The sequence below is a fragment of the Phocoena sinus genome, chromosome 20, assembly GCF_008692025.1.
Source record: "Phocoena sinus isolate mPhoSin1 chromosome 20, mPhoSin1.pri, whole genome shotgun sequence".
NCBI lineage: Eukaryota > Metazoa > Chordata > Mammalia > Artiodactyla > Phocoenidae > Phocoena > Phocoena sinus.
In genome coordinates this window covers 43,256,959-43,278,040 of record NC_045782.1, presented here as the reverse complement: position 1 = coordinate 43,278,040, position 21,082 = coordinate 43,256,959, and the positions used below count along the sequence as shown (strand labels likewise).

Genomic DNA, 21,082 nt, shown 5'->3' with positions numbered 1-21,082 from the left:
TGGGGGAGAGGGCACGATGGGCAATGCTGGGGAGAGGGCACGATGGGCAATGCCAGAGAGTGGCGCTGTGTGGAAAGTGACCCCGGGTCTTCACCGAGCTCATTAAAGCATTCAGTTGCTGAGGAGCCCAAGTAGAAGAAATAGGGAGTTTAGAGCCTGAGAATTTTGATAAATCCGGTTCATGGGTTAATTTTTCTTTTTTTAATTTTATTTTTATTATTTACTTTTGGCTGCGTTGAGTCTTCGTTGCTGTGCACGGGCTTTCTCTAGTTGGGGCAAGCGGGGGCTACTCGTCGTTGTGGTGCGCGGGCTTCTCATTGCGGTGGCTTCTCTTGTTGCGGAGCACGGGCTCCAGGCACACGGGCTCAGTAGATGCGGCATGTGGGCTCAGTAGTTGTGGTGCACGGGCTTAGTTGCTCCACAGCATGTGGGATCTTCCAGGACCAGGGCTCGAACCTGTGCCCTGCATTGGCAGGCGGATTCTTAACCACTGCGCCACCAGGGAAGCCCTGATTTTTCTTTTCAAGTTGCAGCCAGGAGAAGAAACAGCAGGCTTTGGGGCCTCAGGACTCCAGACTTGACATGATATTTTTTGCCAAGCGGGTAATTAATAATGCTTGTGCTACTCGAGCCATAGTAAGTGTGTTATTGAACTGTACCCATCAAGATGTCCACTTAGGAGAGACATTATCAAGGTTTAAAGAATTTTCACAAAGTTTTGATGCAGCTGTGAAAGGTCTGGCACTGAGTAATTCGGATGTGATTCGACAAGTACACAACAGTTTCGCCAGACAGCAGATGTTTGAATTTGATGCATAGACATCAGAAAAAGAAGATGCTTTTCACTTTGTCAGTTATGTTCCTAGTAATGTAAGACTGTATGAATTAGATGGATTAAGAGAAGGACCCACTGATTTAGGTGTATGTCATCAACATGATTGGATCAGCGCAGTGAGGCCAGTCATAGAAGAAAGGATACACAAGTACAGTGAAGGTGAAATTCAATTTAACTTAATGGCCATTGTGTCTGACAGAAAAATGATATATGAACAGAAGATAGAAGAATTACAAAGACAACTTGCTGAGGAAGAACCCATGGATACAGATCAGGGTAATAACATGTTAAGCGCTATTCAGTCAGAGGTTGCCAGAAATCAGATGCTTATTGAAGAAGTACAGAAATTAAAAAGATATAAGATTGAAAATATCAGAAGGAAGCATAATTATCTGCCATTCATTATGGAATTCTTAAAGACTTTAGCAGAACACCAGCAGTTAATACCACTAGTAGAAAAGGCAAAAGAAAAACAGAATGCAAAGAAAGCACAGGAAACCAAATGAAGAAGATGCTTTGGGATGTGTACACATTTCTGCTTCTGCACTTATTGTCGAGGAAACCATTAAGTATAAAGAACTTTGAGCAACAGCCTAATTGACTCAGCGCACGTCTGACAACAGTCCCAGCTGGTCTCACCTTCAGTCAGCGCGTGGATTCGTAACCTCTCCCTGCCTGCGTCATGTGCGTGTGACGCATATTAAATAAAAGTGGTCAGAAAAAAAGGAAAACAGTTACTGACCTCTGCCCCAACCACCCGGGATGAGTGCTACCCTGCTCTCTCCGTCCTGCCCGCTGACGACCTGGGACTGAGGGCTGCCCTCCCCCTGGCCCATTGTGCCACCAACCCCCCGCCCCTCACCCTGTTTCTGGGATGTGTAAGTAACAAATTGTTACTTTTACTACCTCTCTGTTGGTTTACTGAAATTGTCCCTTCAACCAAAACAATCCCAGGGTTTTCACTTCCCCAAAGCGGGAGCTCGGATGCCGAGGAAGTACCCGCCGACCCCAATCCATGTAGGTGGCTTGTGCCTCCTCTAACCTGCATAATCTCCTTCTTCTTTTTTTTTTAAATTAATTAATTTATTTATTTTGGGGTCTTCGTTGCTGCGCGTGGGCTTTTCTTTAGTTGCGGCAAGCGGGGGCTACTCTTCATTGCAGTGCGCTTCTCTTGTTGCAAGCATGGACTCTAGGCACACAGGCTTCAGTAGTTGTGGCACACAGGCTCAGTAGTTGTGGCACACAGGCTCAGTAGTTGTGGCTCATGGGTTTAGTTGCTCCACGGCATGTGGGATCTTCCCAGACCGGGGCATGAACCCGTGTCCCCTGCATTGGCAGGCGAATTCTTAACCACTGCGCCACCAGGGAAGTCCTAACCTGCATATTCTTAATTGAACACACCAGCTCTGGCTTCTCAACACAAAAGTTAAATGAACTTAGAATCTTTTTTGCTCGGGAAACTTTAGGATCTCCCTAATACTATATGCCAAAGATTAAACACTTGCTGACTTCTGCAATGACAAACCAATGGAACCTTCTTTACCCACACCTTCTTTGGAAGCACGGTGGAGGGCTTAGGAGGGTGACTCTGGAATCTGGACCCACCCAGGTACAAATCTCTTCTTGGGCCCTGGGGCCAGCTGCCTCACTTCTGCAAGCCTCACTTTGGGGAAGACACCAATCTCATGAGTTTCTGGGAAGATTAAGGAAGAAAATGCTTAAAGATGCTTTGTACCTTTAGCATTTGGTAAAGGAAGGCCATTATTTTTTGTTTGTTTTAAATATTTATTCATTTTGGCTGCGTCAGGTCTTAGTTACGGCACGCAGGATCTTTCGTTGCAACGTGGGCTTCTCTCTAGTTGTGGTGCACGGGCTCCAGAGTGCGTGGGCTCTGTAGTTGTGGCACCTGGGCTCTCTTAGTTGCCCCGTGGCATGTGGGATCTTAGTTCCCCGACCAGAGATTGAACCCACGTGCCCTGCAATGGAAGGCAGATTCTTAACCACTGGACCACCAGGGGAGTCCCCATTATTGTTTTTTAACATTGAAGAGCCTCTGCCCGGATCAAGGCTGTGAGCTCAAGAGTCTGTTTCACAGCAGAGAGCCTGGGAACCAGGCGTAGCAGATGCTGCAATCCGGATAAGAGGAAATGATAAGAGTAAATAAAGCCAAGGACTTGAGTGTTTAAGCTGCTCTTCAGAAGAATTAAAAGAAAAATAAATCCACGGTCCAGATGCAGAGTCCTCCCGCAATTCCCATGGGTGGGTCCCTGGCAACTATCATTTGTTTCTAACTTCTGAGCTTTTGGACCCTCCTCGGGTGCACCTGGAAGGGAGATGCAAGAAGAGGCCATGGACAGTGTGACAGGGGAAAGGGGGGTACTTCTGGGGAGGTCAGGGCAGCATGGGGTATGCTGCTCTCCCCGCCACATTCTGGTTCTGCAGAAATCAAGTCCAAGGGCAGTCGTAAAGGGAAAATGAGGTCACAAAACAACGCAGCTGGAAGGGAGTGTGGAAGGAGGCGGCGAGGGCCCACTCCGCTTGGGGTGGCAGATGCTGGGGCAGGTGGAGGTGGACAGAGTCTGCGTGGGCCCCTCGCTGGGACTCAGGCAGTCGCATGGCAGTGGGGCTCCAAGAATGGGAGGAGGCAAGGGTTGGAGCAGCGCAGGCTGAGAATCTAGTCTAGGAGTTCAGGTTCTGATTCTGCCATTACAATGTAAACGACCTTAGGGTATTCGGTTTTCTTACCTGTGAACCGAATTCAAAAATACCTTTGCCTTGGGCTTCCCTGGTGGCGCAGTGGTTGAGTCAGCCTGCCGATGCAGGGGACACGGGTTCGTGCTCCGGTCCGGGAAGATCCCACATGCCGCGGAGCGGCTGGGCCCGTGAGCCATGGCCGCTGAGCCTGCGTGCGTGTCCGGAGCCTGTGCCCCGCAACGGGAGAGACCACAACAGTGAGAGGCCCGCATACCGCAAAAAAACAAACAGACAAACAAAACAACCCTCCCTGCCTCTCCACAGCTTCCTGGGGAGATCTACAGGGAGAGTACTATGGGGATGTTGACATGATTCTTTTAGGGTCTCTCTCCCCCATTAAATGGTTCCTTCAGAGCAGAAGCATGTCTCATCCATTTATCTCCCCAGTTCAGGGCATACAACAGGTGCTCAATACATGTGTGTTTTGAAATTTGTTAAAATTTGCCTTATAGCACAATATGGTCAGTTTTTAAAATGTTCCAAGTGTGCTTGAAAATAATTTGTAATCTAAAGTTTTGGAGCATAGTGACTATATATATATCTGCTTGTTGAATCAAATTTGCTGCTCACGTTATTTAAGTTTTTTATATCCTTACTAATTTTTTGGGGCGGGGGGTCTACTGGTTCTGAAAGAGGTATCCTCTATCAGTGAATGATAGCAGTATGTTAAATCTCTATTATGATACTGAATTTGTCTATTTTTTCCTTGTAGCTCTGTTGCTCTGTATAATTTGAAGTCAAGTGCATACAAAATTTAAAACTTCCTGGTAAATTGGACTTGTTGATATGAAGTGCCCTTGTTTATTTCTAGTAACGCTTTTGCTTTCAAGTTTACTGTATCTGTTATTATATAATTTCCTTTTGGTTTATATTTGCACAGTATATCTTTTCCAATTCTTTTACTTTCAAATTTTTTGTACCATTATGTTTTATTTTTTTAATAAATTGTTAAAAATTAATTAATTAATTTTAAAAAATAACTGAAAAAGTTAAAAAAAAAAAACTAAGAAGCAAATTCAGTGGAATGCATAATAGGTTCCTTGGGAGAATGCTTTAGGTCTCAGTTCATTTCTTCATAAGATGAACGTTCCCACCAAAAGCATCAGAGTAAACATCACGCCTCATCATTGCTTTCCACTGTTCATACAGCACGCATGTAGGTATAATGCTGGTTAATGCAAAAAAATCACAATATTCAATGACTTTGAATAAGCAGTGGAGGAAGCAAACATTTACTAGATTCCATGAATAAAAACCTCTCTAATAAAGCTTATGTGGGAGGATAATGGCTCCAGCTACCCTAGCAAAGGAGGCAGAGTCCCCTTTCCTATGAATAGCTGGGCTCAGGTGTGATGTTGGGAACAACACAAGGCAAATAAATAGCAACTGAGAAAAAAACAAAAACAAAAACACATGTGTGTTGAACTGAGCTGGACCAGGGGAGGTGGAAAGGCAAGCTGTCCTATGTCCTATAGGCAAGGGTTTAACATCCTCTGAATTGCATCCTCCTTTAAAAGCAGATCATGTATGGACAATGAATAGAAGAGGATAAGGGAGACATGAAATTATTTATTGTGCCAGGAGGTTGGGATTATGTGTACCTTTCTCTTATATTATTATAATGTTTCTAAAGTAAATAAAACGGAGGGAAGCGAGACACGGGGCATCTTAAGGTCTTTGAAGGAACCAAAGCTCTCTGCATTTCCCACAGAGCCCGGCTCCTTGCTCAGCGTTCAGTGAGTTTGACTTGCTTTGCCCTGGAAGCTACAAAGAGTCAGATGTATACACAAGACCCATCATCACCACCACTGTGACATCACTCAGACCTCCAATGACACAACAGACTTGACCTACAAAGGAATGTCTGCGAGGGTCCCCCAAACCCTTCTCTCTCTCCACCCTTTCACACCCTTTTCCTGATTTCTTCAGTATATTTTTAGGACCATATTTTAAAAAGTACTGCTCCCACAACCATCACAGTTCCTCCCTCTCTGATATTAATTAAAAATCAACAGCATGGTTAAGAGAGCTTGGGCTCTGGGTTCAAGGCTGGGTTTGAATTCCTGCTCTTGAACTAGTCATTTGACCTCTTCATCCTTCAGTGACCTCATCTGTTCAGTGGAGGAAATACTCCTGCTTACAGCACAGAACAAGTACTGAGCACCTCGCATGTGCCAGGAGCTGTGCTGGTGCTGACCCCTGAGTGGTTGGCAGAACTGGTCGAGACCACAGATGGAACGACTCACCACACTGCCCCACACAAGTGAGCTCATGGTGACAGCAGCCCTGGGGGCAACCCTTCTGGAAGAGAATATGGCACCATGCGTCAAAAGCCTTCAAAAACACAGACCTTTGACCCAGAGTTCACTTCTTATGAATTTAACTTAAAGAAATAATTAAGAATCTATGCAAAGATTTTGCTACACAGCATTATTTATAACAACAATGACTGGGGGAAAATTAATGTCCAACAATATGGCACTGACTGTGTCAACTGAAATACACTCACACAATGGGATACTATGCAGACAACAGTAATCAATTTATAAGAGTATTTCGACATGAATAGAGGTTCACACTGTAACTGATTTTAAAAAACTGGATGTATAATATGACCTTATTTTTATTTTCTTTTAAATCAAGTCAAGTCTGAAAAGACCTTTGTGCATTCTTGTTATTAAACTTGGGTGTCCAAATCGCCAGGGTTGCTTGTTTACAGAGCGAGTGCCCAGGCCCTACAGCAGACCTACTGAATTAGAATCTCAAGATGAAGGAATATCTGGATCGTAAACAAGGTTCCCAGGCGATTCTGAGGCTCACCAGAGTTTCAGAAACACTGTACATGCCTAAGTGTTAACAGTGGTTATCACTGACTTATGGGATACCTGGTGATTTTTATTTTCTTCTCTTTGTATTTTCTACAGTTTACATGTTTGGAAATTAAAAAGAGACATGACCTGAATGTCCAACAAGGGATAGTTACAGGACATCCGTACAACGGAATCTTATGCAGCCATGGAAGCATTGGGTGGAAATACGCTGATGACATATGAAAGAATGTTACAAATCAACACTAAAACGTCTATGTAAAGTTTTATACAGAGAGAGGAAAGGAGAGGAGAGGAGACACAGTCTGGCAAGATATTCTTTAAAATGTTAACGTCCCTGTTTCTTAGTGGTGAAATTTTAGGTAACCTTTCTTTTTTGTAACTTTTTCTACCTTTTGAATTGTGTACTATAAATAGGTAACATTTTTTACAATCATAAAAATGTATTCTGATCCTGAAAAAATATATATGTAACACTGTCTTTCTGAGGGCCTTGTGGGAGGGAGGGTTAGTGAAACAGAAAAGGTGCGGGTGCGTAAAAGGGGAAAGAGTAACCTTCCAGGGAAGGAGAGAACTCAGTCTGACCACAAAGGGCTTTGTAAACCTTACTAACAAGGCCAATTGTGTGGAGGAGGAGGGGGGATAAAAAGATACTTCAGACATAGATATGGATGTAGTAGTGTGTGGCTTGAGGGACCCTAGTTCCCTGACCAGGGACTGAACCAGGGCCCTCTGCAGTGAAAGCCTGGAGTCCTAACCACTGGACCGCCAGGGAATAAAAATTTTAAATGAACAACAAACAGGGGAAAGATATTTCTTTTTCTTTTCCCCTATTTTTTGGCCGCGCCATGCGGCATGCAGGATCTTAGTTCCCCAACCAGGGATGGAACCCCTGCCCCCTGCAGCGGAAGTGCGGTCTTAACCACTGGACTGCCAGGGAAGTCCCTTGTTTTTTGTTTTTTTTTTCTGTATGCGGGCCTCTCACTGTTGCGGCCTCTCCCGTCGCGGAGCACAGGCTCCGGACGCGCAGGCTCAGTGGCCGTGGCTCACGGGCGCAGCCGCTCCGCGGCATGCGGGATCCTCCCAGACGGGGGCACGAACTCGTGTCCCCTGCATCGGCGGCGGACTGTCAACCACTGCGCCACCAGGGAAGACCTGTTTTTTTTTTTTCTTGTTTTTGTTTTTTGGGGTGGGGGGAGAGATTTCTAACAAATATGGCAAGAAGCTCATATAGGCCAATGAGAAAAATATAGAGACCCAGTAATTCTAAGCCCCTAAGACCTGAACAGATGCGATGATCAAGAATATGTATGAACAGACAATTCATGAAGAAGAAATATCCATGTCTAATGAGGTTATGGAAAAAATGTTCAAAAGCATTTGAAATACTGGTAATATTCCTATTTGCTGGATCCGACCCTTGGTTACATGGGTGTGTTCAGTTTGTGAAAATTCATTGAGCTGAACATCTGAACATGGGGTGTTCACTTTCCTGTATTTATATTATACCCCAAGAATGAAAAAATTTTAAAGCAAGGCATGGATAAACACAAAACAGAGACTGGGTGGGAGGAACAGGGAGAGAGAGGGAGAGAGAGAGAGAGAGAGAGAGAGAGAGAGAGAGAGAAACATAGGTAGATGTAAGTATTGTAATGTTCTCTGTCTTGGATTAGGTGGTGGATTCGCAAATGTTCATTATATTATAATGCATACTTTGTTTACAAAATAAAAGACCATGCAGGGAAGCAAACTGGACTGAGTGCCCTGCTCCACCAATCACTAGATATGTGATCCTGGCTCGCAGCCTGTCTGGCTCAATTTCCTTATCCGTGAAATAGAGGAATGTGAGGATTAAAAATACAGGGACTTCCCTGGTGGCACAGTGGTTAAGAATCCGCCTGCCAATGCAGAGGACACGGATTCGAGCCCTCGTCCGGGAAGATCCCACATGCCACGGAGCAACTAAGCCCGTGAGCCACAACTACTGAGCCTGCGCTCTAGAGCCCGCAAGCCACAACCACTGAGCCCATGCACCACAACTACTGAAGCCCACGTGCCTAGAACCCGTGCTCTGCAACAAGAAAAGCCACCGCAATGAGAAGACTGCGCACCGCAACAGAGTAGACCGCACTTGCAGCAACTAGAGAAGCCCGCGCACAGCAACAAAGACCCAACACGGCCAAAATAAATAAATTTATGTAAAAAAAAAAAACACAGTGCATGTGGAATTGCCTAATACTGACCCTGGCAGACTATACGTTTTCAAGACTATACGTGATCAGTCAACATTACCACGGTTTCCATTTCTCTCACTTGTTACAGTGTTATATAGAAACGTCATAAGGTTTTCAAAAAGGAGGAAGCCTTCCAAAAGCTCGTCCCCCGACTGCTACCTTTTTGATTTGCATTCCAATCTTGTCCGTATGGACGGCCATTTAGTACTTCCAGAATTTCGTGTCCTAGTGTCTTGAAATGCAAACTTGTATTACAGCGTTCGCATCCTCTCCAGCTGTCCCTTCTGTAAACACTCAGCTGATAAGTGCAAGATCAAGAGGTTCGCGTTGGAGGGTCTGTTAATGGAAAGAGCCTGAGGCGGGTGCCTACACCGGTGATCCAGCTCTTGAAGGTGAGCACCCTGAGCGCGCCTTCGGGAAACCCCGCTCTGAGGCTGACCCTCCTACACAGGCCTCCTCGCCTGCAAGTAGCGGAAACCTAACTCCAACTCATCATTTTAAAAAAACAAGGGGGGGGGGGTGATGGGCTTCCCTGGTGGCGCAGTGGTTGAGGGTCCACCTGCCGATGCAGGGGACACGGGTTCGTGCCCCGATCCGGGAAGATCTCACATGCCGCGGAGCGACTGGGCCCCTGAGCCATGGCCGCTGAGCCTGCGCGTCCGGAGCCTGTGCGTCCGGAGCCTGTGCTCCGCAACGGGAGAGGCCAAAACAGTGAGAGGCCCGCGTACCGCAAAAAAAAAAAAAAAAAAAAACAAGAGGGGGATTCCCTGGTGGCGCAGTGGTTGAGAGTCCGCCTGCCGATGCAGGGGACACGGGTTCGTGCCCCGGTCCAGGAAGATCCCACATGCCGCGGAGCGGCTGGGCCCGTGAGCCATGGCCGCTGAGCCTGCGCTCCGCAACGGGAGAGGACACAACAGTGAGAGGCCCGCGTACCGCCAACAAGAGGGACTGGCCTGGAGTGGCTAGGAAAAACTGTAACCAGGGTCTCGGCCAGCCTGGGTCTCAGTGCCACCTACCCCGAACCCAGGTTCCACTCTCCCCTCCCGGAACTCGGCTGTCCCCTCTGTGCTACACCAGACCCTGCAGGGCTCCCTTCGCGCCTGGGAAAAGCCCACCCAGCCCCCCACGAGACTCTGATTGGTCCCGTCGGGTCACGTGCTGCAGGCTTGGACCAGTTAGGTGATGGGAGTGGACGGAGGGTGCGACTGGAATCACTTGGTTGGACAGAGAGAAAAGTTGTCCTCTGCCACCCCGTTGCTGCAAATTACAGACATGCTAAAAAGAAAAATCACCCCTGTTAAATAATCAATACATAATATAACAGAATATGACATAACTTCTATTAAATTTTGGTGTGATCTTTACCAATTTTATCTTGTCTCTATGCCTCACATACAAGTTACATTCATTTATGTATCACATACACACGCACACCCAAACAAATGTTTTTGAGTCTTGTTTTTGTACTTAATATTTTAGAAAAAGGATTTCTCTGTATCTTTTAATTTTGTAAAAACCATTTTAATGGCTGTATGCTATTTCATGATGTGATATACCACATTCCATTTACTCATTCCCTAGCTATTACTGCTCTTCAACTTGTAAGCAGATTTTTCTTAATTATAAATAATATATTGACCATATTGTTACATCAATCTTTGTTGGCACTTTGGAGGCATATCTTGCCTTTTTTTCTTTTTTTTTTTTATTGCTAGTGATTTAAAACATTTTCCAAAGGCGTATTAGACATTGGTATTCCTTCTTTGTGAATTCTGTTCCCAGCTTTTACTGGCTCATGTATTCTAATCTTAGATGCCTTAAAACTAGTGGAGGTTCCTGTGCTTTTCTCACTGGCTTATGTGAGCTTCTTGCCGTAACTATTCCAGACATCTCCTCCCTGTTTGTTGTTCTTCTAAATTCTATGTGTGACTCCCTCTGGTGACAACTTCTCCCACTAAGGGTAACGGCTCTCCTGGCTTCGAACAGCGTAGGTCAGTGTTACCCTCTTTTTTGTATTTTATATAGATGGGATCATACGGTATGAATGCATCTGACTCAATAGTTTTGTGAGCCTTAAACTGTCGCATGTGGTCGTAGGTTGCTCATTATTGCTGTATACTACTTAATAGTGTGGAGCCACCATAATTTATCCATTCTGTTGTTGATGGGCATTTGGGTAATTTTCAGTTTTGGGCTATTATGAATAGTACTGCTGTGAGCAACTTGGCTTTTTTAAGAATATAGTTTAGGGACTTCCCTGGCGGCGCAGTGGTTAAGAATACACCTGCCAATGCAGGGAACACGGGTTCGAGCTCTGATCCGGGAAGATCCCATATACTGCGGAGCACCTGGGCCCGTGAGCCACAACTGCTGAGGCCCGCGTGCCTAGAGTCAGTGCTCCCCAACAAGAGAAGCCACCGCAATGAGAAGGCCGCTCACCGCAACGAAGAGTAGCCCCTGCTCGCCACAACTAGAGAAAGCCGGCGCACAGCAACGAAGACCCAACACAACCAAAAATAAATAAATAAAAAATAAAATAAATTTATTTTAAAAATTATTTAAAAAAAGAAAAGAATATAGTTTAGGGACTTCCTTGGCGGTCCAGTGGTTAAGACTTCGCCTTCCAGTGCAGGGGGTGTGGGTCTGATCCCTGGTCGGGGAGCTAAGATCCCACATGCCTCTCGGCCAAGAAACCAAAACATAAAACAGAAGCAATATTGTAACAAATTCAATACAGACTTTAAAAATGGTCTACATAAAAAAAAATCTTTAAAAAAAAGAATATAGTTCCTTAGGTTATCTACTAAATACAAAGGAGAAAAGGTACTTTTTTAGTGGAGAGATCTGGTAGACATCAGATGAACCAATTGATCAAAGTCAGCATCACCAATAAGGGAACAAACTGACAATGTGATACGACGGGAAGGACACATTTGTGTCCCACCCCTGTGGTTCTCTTTCCAAAAATGTTTAACATAAATTTAATGATTAAACAATCAGACAAATTCAGACTGCGAACACTCTACCAAACATTTGATGCCTGAAGTCATCAAAACTCCAGTGTCATAAAAGACAAGAAGGCCAACTATTCTAGATTAAGAGAGGCTGAAGAGACACGACACCAAATTGAGTCCTAGACTTAAACAGCAGCTGACATTATTGGGACAACTGGAGAAATTCAAACACGAACTACATATTAGAAAAAACTATAGTATCTGTTGTATTTCTTAGATGTGATTATGGTATTATGGTTTTAAAGGAGAATGTCTTTGTTTTTACTTGATACATGGTGAAGTACTGGTGTGATATGTCACATCTACAACTACTGAAAGATTCACCACACACACACACACACACACACACACACACACACACACAGTGAGGTAAAGCAAATGTGACCAAGGATCCTCAGATCCTTAGAAACGAGGTTAAGCATCTATGAAGTTAGAAAATCCTTTCCTCAGGGGCCAGGACTGACTGCAAGGCCGTTTCCTGTTGAATTCCTATTTGACCAAGCTGGTCTGACTCAATGCGGTTCCCTCTGCAGTCAGACAGGCTCCCAACCCTGTGTCTGAGATTTCAAAGGAGTCTATTGCTTCCATCTTCCTTCTAACAAACTTAAAAATTGCACCTAAAATGAAATCAGCACACATTTGCCTCTAGAATGTTCCTCTACATTTGGGGCTGGGGGGAGAGGTTGCTCTTAAAATATAAGCTTCAGGAAGGTAGGATTCATGACTGGCTTGTTCACCATGGTGTCATCAGCATCAAATACCACGCCTGGCACATTGTCAGTGCTCGGGAAAACAGAACAGTTAACCAAATGAATGAGAAAATGCATGTCAGTGATCAGACATGCACCTTCACTTAATTATTACCCGTGTGTGTATATTAGTTTGTATGATTGCCTTGTGGTCATGATCACTTTCCTTCTTAGATATATCTCCATGTACTGGCATTAGTTCTTTTTTTTTGGCCACACTGCTGCACCTCATGTGGAATCTTAGTTCCTCGACCAAGGATCGAACCTGCATCCCCTGCATTGGAAGGGCGGAGTCTTAACCACTGGACCACCTGGGAAGTCCCTGGCATTACATGTGTCATTATATTCTATATTTGTCATATAGAACTACGTAAATTGTCCATCGTGTTAAGGTTCTTGATTAGCCATGCTCTTGTTGTTGGGCATCTAGATGGGTTCCAATTTGTTTTGCTACTATAAATAGCACTTCTATGAACATTTTTTTTTCTCTTTGGGATTAATGCCTTACAAATTCCCCAAGTGGAATTATGAGGTCAAAGGAGATGAAGTCTTACATATCTAGTGTCTTACATCTTGTCTGAAAGACTGAATGCTAAAAAACTGAACTAATTGGGGCTTCCCTGGTGGCGCAGTGGTTAAGAGTCCGCCTGCCGATGCAGGGGACACGGGTTCGTGCCCCGGTTTGGGAAGCTCCCACATGCCGCGGAGCGGCTGGGCCCGTGAGCCATGGCCGCTGAGCCTGCGCGTCCGGAGCCTGTGCTTCGCAACGGGAGAGGCCACAACAGTGAGAGGCCCGCGTACCGGAGGGAAAAAAAAAAAAAAAAAAAAAAACTAACTAATTTACGTGCTCCAGTCATACATATTAGTTGCCTCACAGCTCTGCCAAGATTAGGTTTTCTATTTTTACTAGTTTAATTACATATTTTTTAAAGTTGATTTCTTTAATTTCTAGTGATCTTTGCACTTTCTACATGACAACTTGCCAGCTGAATTTTCTCTTGATCAGCTGTAAATTGAAACTAAAAATGTTAAATTATAATCCTGTTGTCCAATACCATTTACAAGTACAGATTCATTTTCCCATTAGTGTGTTGCTTCTGGTGTGTCTTACATTAAGTTCTTATAACAGTCTAAGTCTACTTTTGAAATGTATTCCGGTCCACTGGACTTTTTTTCTGTTTATTTTAATTCAATGCCATATGTTTTTCATGATTGTGACATCATCTAAAACTCTGGAAACTCATTGCCTTTCTACTACTACAAACTCATTGCCTTTCTACTACTACAAACAAAATTCTCATCACAAGAAAAAAACTTTGTAAAGATGTGAGGTGATGGATGTTAACATTGCGGAGATCATTTTGCAGTACATACAGATATCAGATCATTATGTGTACACTTTAAACTCAATACAATGTTATATGTCAATTACATTCAGTAAAACTGGTGGTGGGGGGGAGCTCTTTGGAACACCTGTCTTTTTTTGTTTGGTTCAATAAATATTTACTAAATGACAGTGTCCAAGGCTGGAAGCTGTGCAGGGTTGACAAAGCCCTGCCCCAGAGGTGCTCACAGTCTGGGAGGGGAGGAAGGGGCTCCACCAGGCAGGCGGCAGCAATGAAATGGAAAAGGAGTCTGGGGAGAAAGTCTACTTCCAGCTGAGGCTGCAGGTATGAGCGGGGACCCAGAGCCACACCTGCGGAGCCAGGCGTTCCTGGCCAAGAGAAAAGCGGGAGTGGGGGCTTCACTGGGCAGGACTCAGGGCATCTGAATTTGACTTGCTCAAGGGTTTGAAGAGAAAGGCTGGAACCTGACCATGGAAGGCCTCAAATTCTCAATTCAACTCTGTTTTGTTGGCGATTAAATCCGCCCTCTTGGATCACAAATCTGGCAACAATGTGGGCTCTGGACTGAGGATGGAAGCCAGGAGGCAGAGACTGCAGATGCAAACCACATCACAGAGGCCAGAGGGAAAGAAAATTTTCAAACAGTGTCCATCAATAGGGAAGCAGCTAAAAAAAAAAGAACAGTACATCCTTCCTACCAACTACTGAGCACCATTAAGAATGGCACAACTCTGAAGCCATTGGAAATGCCATGAATATTGTTAAATTAAATGTATTGTATTATACAGTATAAAACGTGGTTCTGTTTGTGTAAAAGGAGTATTTATATAGGTGTATATGCATAAAGAACGGAAGATTACGCCGTTTAAAAAACTACTGACAGTGGTTACTGTTAGGGTGCGTGTGGAGGGAAGGGAGGACCTCAGATTTTTTACATGTTACCCCTGTATGGTCTGACCGTTTTCCACCGAGCATGCATCATTAAAACTGAGGCTATCTCAGGGTAGTAGCCTCAGTTTTAATGATGCATGCTCTAATGGACTTGAGGATATGGGGAGGGGGAAGGGTAAGCTGTGACAAAACAAGAGAGTGGCACGGACATATATACACTACCAAATGCAAAATAGATAGCTAGTGGGAAGCAGCCGCATGGCACAGGGAGATCAGCTTGGTGCTTTGTGACCACCTGGAGGGGTGGGATAGGGAGGGTTGGGAGGGAGGGAGACGCAAGAGGGAAGAGATATGGGAACATATGTATATGTATAACTGATTCACTTTGTTATAAAGCAGAAACTAACACACCATTGTAAAGCAATTATACTCCAATAAAGAGGTTAAAAAAAAAAAAAAACTGAGGCTAATAACAGCACACGTGCTGCAAGGTGAGGCCTGCAAAGGGGCACTGCATTTAGTAACTAGGAAGCCTAATTCCCGGGACCGCTGGGAGGCAACTCCTTAGGATGCAGCTTAGGTGAGGCAGGACGACTGGCCGCTCGGTGTGCGCTGAAAGGGCAGAGTCCAGGGAACTCAGCTCTGAAAGGAAGTTTAGCTGAAGAAGCTTCATGATGAAGAGAAGCAAAAAAAGGAGGGAAGTAAATTGAGGGGCCTAAGGGGTAAGGACAGCTGAGGATGGATTTTTTTTTTCTTTAGGATTTAAATTTACTTTCAGAAAAAGTATGGTTACTTTTTGGCCCTTATGGTATGTCATCAAGCAGTAAAGGGTTATCAAAGACCTACTTCGATTAAAAAAAAAAAGTGGCTGTAGTTAGGGCTTTGTATGTTGAGGATTGTGTTTCTTTCATGTTTAAGTCCCTCGATATTCATGTTTTCTCTTCCTAATAAAAATAAAAATAGCAATAATTTAATATTATTTGTTAAGAAGTGACTGTGTCCAGTACTGTACCACGTAACTCATACATATATTGTCATTTCTTACGATATCCCTACGAGGGGCTATTATTTTATTTTTCCCATTTTACAAATGAAGAAACTTGAGCCTCTGCCCGAGGTCACGCAGCTGGCGAGTGGCATTAATTACAGCCCCACCGACCCTGTCCCGATTTACATCTGAGCCTCAGGAGGCGGGGCGTTCCCATCCACGCCCCCTCCAGCCTCAGTCTACAGTGGGGAGCGCCGTGTCCGCCTCCCCTTCCAAACACTTTCTGAGGATGTCGGGAGAGGCTGGGAAACTGGCTTCTTGTTTTTCCCTGTAGGAGCTCCAGGCCCACCACGGCAGCGTCTCACCATGTCCTTCTAGAAGTGACCCCCAAGAAAGAGAGAAAAAAGGCAGCCCCTCCCTTCTGGGGTTTACCCCCGTGTTCGCCCTCTGTGAGCTTGTGTCCCTTTAGCCCAGGTGAGCCCAAGAGGCAGTGACCAGGACCCCTCGGTGTCCTTCTCAGGATCCTGAGTCTGGAAGGAAGGGGCAGTGGCAGCCAGGCAAGAAGAGAGGAAGGGCATTCCAGGCAGAGGGAGTGGTGTGCGCAAAGGCCTATGGGAGGGCGAGCAGTGACGGTTCAGGGAGGAAGGCGCAGCGCGCTAAGGGGGAGGGCAGGGAAAAGGCGTGGGGGGCTGGGTGACTGGGAAGAAGCTGAGGTTTCAGAGCCATCATCCTGCAACACAACCAAGGCTTTTGCGGGGCCACAGTCAGAGGTACTCAAGTGGGGCGGGGAGAGCTGAGGAGAGGCAGAGAGCCTGGGCTCAGCCAGGCAGGATGGAAGGAGTCTACACGCTCAAGGGGCTCGGGAGAGGGGACAGAGGGTCCAAAGAAGAGGGGGAAGGGCAGGAAAGAAACTAACCACTGGACTTGCACATGGAGCCACAGGTGGGGGACCAACCCAATGTGTCCTCTAAGGCTGGAGCTGGCTGATGCCACAGATGCCACTACACAGCCTTCATTCCCTCTGCCTTTTCAGGACACAGCCCCTAGCTGAGGAGTGACTGGGATCTGCAGTGCCCGGGGTGAGTTCCAAGAGCTGCATCACTGCTCAAAGGCTGCGCCCCCCCCACCCACCCCAGATTTATAGGATCCAGTCATAGGAAAGCGGCACCCCGTCATCTCATGAAGGACTAAACCGGAAGGAACACTTCCTGTCAGCAAAGCCCAGGCCCTCCAGGTCCAGGGACCCCCACAGGGGGTGCAGGGGAGGTGGGCTCACAAGAACAGGCTGCAGTCACTCCTTCCTGCAGCACCGCGCAGGCTCGGTAAACATCCTCTGACTGACTGGATGAGCAAATACGAATCCCTGACCGCAGGGAAGCGGGGCTCCTCCTCCATCGGGCCCCTTCAGTCCCTCAGGAGCAGGCACCTCAGACCCCCGAGGATACTGAGGGGGGCTCCGTCCCTGCGTCTGGGGCCCCTGGGGCTGGGGAAGAGACAAGCACCCAGACAGCTGGGGTGTAACAGAGGGCCGCCCCCTTCCCGGGGTTCCTCTCAGGGGGACACATTGAGAGGATGTTCTGGCAGACTTGGGGCTTTGGGGGAAAGCCCCTAAAGCAGAATCTTGCAGCCTTTCCTAACACACACTCTGGCAAAGTTCATTTTATGGAGACGCAGCGTGGTCTGGTACCTAAGTGCGCAGGCTCACCAGCCACACCTGAATCTCGCTTTCGCCTCTTTCTAGCCGTGTGTTCTCGCACACACGTCTTAACATCGCTAGTCTGTTGACCGGCAGTGTGTGAGATGGGTGATAACACATCCCAGGGTTGTGAGACGGAAGAGCCTTTGTCCTACAGTATGCCACACAGCGCCCAGAGCATGAAGAATGGTAGCCACTGCTGTTACCACCTCATCCCTCTGAAGGGTGCCACAGGGTGCCTATCTAACGCTTAAATGAGTGGTGAATCCACATGAATGCTCTTCTGAGAAGTCCACGGTGCTTCTGAAATCATCTCACCGGCCCAAACCAACCGTACCCTGCAGGCATCGGGAAACCGATGAGATGTCCCTATTGTGAACACTGGGGACCAAGCCCCTGGCCACCTCCTCCCCTGCCTGCACCCTCACCTTGTCCAGGTCAACCCGGCAGAGGACTGGATCTCAGCGCTAACCGCAGCTCAGCCGGGCACTACCTCAGCCCTGGCAGCTCACAGAAGGCAAGCGGCTGGAGAAAGGAAGACTGGGTGGAGGGGCAGTAAGAGAGCTCTCAACTCCATGACTCACCAGGATCTGGGCCATCTGTGCGGGCTGACTCCGGCAGCAGCAGCAAGTACCTGCTGCCTTTCCGAAGGGGTGCCTCCCTCCCCGTCCTCCAGACAGCAGGGTCTGTCCCCACAGCAAGATCTCCCAAGGTCTCCTCACTCCTGGACCTGGATATCTGATGCCTGCGGCTCCCAGCAACCCTCTTTCCAATCTGCACCTCATTCCTCTGGTCAGAAGCTCCCAGGGGTTCTCCAGGGCTCCCCACCGCCAGCCAGCAAGTTGCTCCCCCACCTTGGCCTTCCGGAAAGCTGGCCAGTTTCCTCTTCGCTCGAGCTTCTCCCCCACCCCACTCAGGAACTCGCCACCTCGGCCCAGCAAGCTTTCACAGAATCCCCAGCACAGCCCAGGCCGCCTCGCCGGTCTCGCCCTCTCTGCTCCCCTCCCCGCGTCTGCAAAGCCTGGTCCCTCCCAGCCTCCCTCCGGAAGGCCTTGGTGACCCTTTGCCCCACACAGTTTCTTCGGCTTCTCTAAGGACGCAACTTACACCTCCCCTGTACCTTCCCTCCTCCCCAAGTAGTTGGCTCAGCATGGAGCAGTGAAGGATACAAAAATGCATCAATACTGCAATTCACAAAGAGGTCTTGCAGCCACAAGCTTTGCAGGGCACCCCTCTGGGTACTCCACAGCGGGTGGAGAAAAGATGGACTCTGCCATTCCACACCAAGAAGGCGCTGCTGCCCTGCCACCCCCAAGGGGCTCTGCGGTGCCCCATCCTCTCCCCTACTGGTGGTCAGGAAGCCACCACGTGCACGTCACCCCCAGGGTAAGTTTCACCCCAGCAGCACTGGCCTACCAAGCCGAATCCTATCTCCCACGAGCATTTCCTGGGGCCATCTGGAGCCTGGTGCTGATAAATTCTTCCCAGTGACCACCTAATTCGTCAGGTACAGGGGGATGAGGAAAGAATTCGGCTAGGAGTATTCTGGGCAGAGGGAACAGGGCAGGGACAGTACCTGCAACAATTTCAACATCCTCTTGCACAGCTGCTGCTCTGGAGACCAGGCTATCCCCGCCCCACTCCCGCCCTCATCTCCAGCTCCCCTCCATCCACCCCTGCCCACACCTAAGCTTCTCTGGGGTGATCAATGCATTGCCCTGGGGACTGGCCTCTCGGAGGCTATGGGGGATACAAGCCCAGGGACACAGCCTGAGGAAGGGCAAGCGGGGCCCGGAGGAGACGCAGAGGCAGAGGGCCACTCCAGGCATCCTCCCTGACCTGGCCTCTCACCAGACATTTCCAGCTCCCTCTGTCAAAGGCTCCATAGGGGAAAAGGCCGAGTCAGCACTCTGGCCACAGCTCTCCCAGGGCCTGGCTTTACAATGTGCTCTGGGGCTCTTGGAATAGCCATGCTCCTCCACCCCTCCCACCCAGCCTGCCTTCACAGAGGAGTGAGATGCAGGGAGGCAGGGGAACAGCCTGGGTGCCTGGACCTGCAGTGGATAGGGAGGTACTTCCTGGTTTGTGTTTGCCTGACATTCAGTTCCGGGTGGGTCTGGAATTCAGCAGAGGGTCTCTGCCCGGTGTGAATATGCATCACCCGGACCCCACCTCTCCCATCGGCACAATCGGGCACAATCAGGGCAGATACGTGTCTTGGTCGCCTACATCACGCCATCAGTGGGGCAGGCCAACCCAGCAAGCACTGGCTGTGGCTAGAGGCCCCAGATCCTCCGCGGCGCTGTCTGGACTTGGCACAACACTGCGCACGCTGCACTGACCGTCCCCTTTCACTCAGCCCCCTCCCCAAATGAAACATAAAGCAAGACCAAGCTTTACAGGCCCAGCAATGGGGCTGTAATAACCACACTCCCTGGCAGCTCCAGCTCTGACTCCTGCAAGCCCCCCAGGAAGTAGATCTTTCCCTTTCCCTCTGGAATTCCTGGTGAGGGGTCTGTCTGTCCCCACACTTCACTGTCATCCTTTGAAAGACCAGCAGAAAGAATGCACAGCTTCTGGTTTTTGTTTTCTGTCGGGTGGGTTTTTGCATCTTTAGCAGCTTTCTTGCCGCCCAAGCTCTGTCCCTTCTGGAGGGGTGCCAGCTTGGCCAGAGCCGCCCACACAACACTACACCACACGCACACGCACGCCGCGCCCAGCCTGTCGCCGCATCCTCCTGATGGCACAAAACTGCCCCACAGAGCTGCGTTCAACTGGTGCGGATGCCGCATGCCACAGGCTGTCCTTGAAGACAGTGTGGAAAAGAAAATACAAACATCCCCGAGGTGCCGGTAAAGGCAAACAAGCCCTTACGGATAATTCAAAAACAACAGTAATGCATCGGTCCTGGAGCAAAGCAAGGAGCCCGGCCTGGAGCCTCCCCTGGTTTCGTCGGACGCGCCCTGCCTGTCCCCGGGCCCAGGGCAGGGCCGGCGCCGGGTGGTCCCAGAGGGCGGGCGCGGGGGTCCTCCCGGAGCCCGCCCTCTTCCTCCGAGGCGGCTCGAGACCCCCGGGCTCCCCTCCCCCGCCGCCCGCCACATCTGGTTCCACTCAGGTCCTCCCCCCACCTCCAGGCGCGCTCCTCCTCCCTTCTCCCCCGCTTTCAGAAAAGCGGAGACGATTTTTTAAAACCCAGTCACACACGCGCGCGCACACACACACACACACACACACACACACACACACTTCTGGGGGAAAAAAAAAAAGGAGGGAAAAGTCGGGAGAGGCCCGCTCCCCGGCGCTCCCCCCGCCCGCCCCCGAAGTTGGCCAAGTTGGCAGTGCCTTACCCGAGAGGGCAGCGGCGGCGGCCCCGGGGCGGCCGAGGTGCAGACCCCCGAGGAGCAGGGCGCAGCGCAGCAGGTGACGAGGCCAGGGCGCGGGGGCCGGCCGGGCGGGCCCCATGCCCGCGGCGTGGCGCTAGGGGACGCAGGGACCGAGGGCGCACGGGCGCGGCGCGCGGTGGCGGCCCCGGCGCTGGGCTGTGGTGACCGCCCGCGAGGGGCTCGCGTCTTCCTCCGGGTCGGGAAGAAGTGATGCCTCCCGGGGCGAGGAGGGGAGGAGGAGGGAAGGAGGCAGGCCGGGCGGAGGGAGGGCGGAGGGAGGAGCGCAGAACCCGGGAGGAGGGTTTGAGGGGCAGAGGGGAAGGGGAGGAGGAGCGGGTGGGCGCGGGGCCGGGGCCGGGGCGTG

General features: G+C 48.7%; 2 protein-coding genes across 2 annotated transcripts in view; one reads left to right on the top strand and one right to left on the bottom strand.

Moving 5' to 3' along the window:
* The window catches only part of MRC2 (mannose receptor C type 2), a 56,909-nt gene extending 35,965 nt beyond the window's left edge, over positions 1-20,944 (bottom strand). The window contains 1 exon segment of the mRNA XM_032616298.1: positions 20,683-20,944. Coding sequence (XP_032472189.1) covers positions 20,683-20,797 — 115 coding nt within the window. The 5' untranslated portion in view covers positions 20,798-20,944.
* Positions 419-1,614, top strand: LOC116745533 (ubiquitin carboxyl-terminal hydrolase isozyme L5-like). The gene is given in 1 exon segment (XM_032616297.1): positions 419-1,614. A coding segment is annotated over 1 exon segment (759 nt). The 5' UTR covers positions 419-582; the 3' UTR covers positions 1,342-1,614.
* Positions 20,945-21,082: the final 138 nt, after the last annotated feature.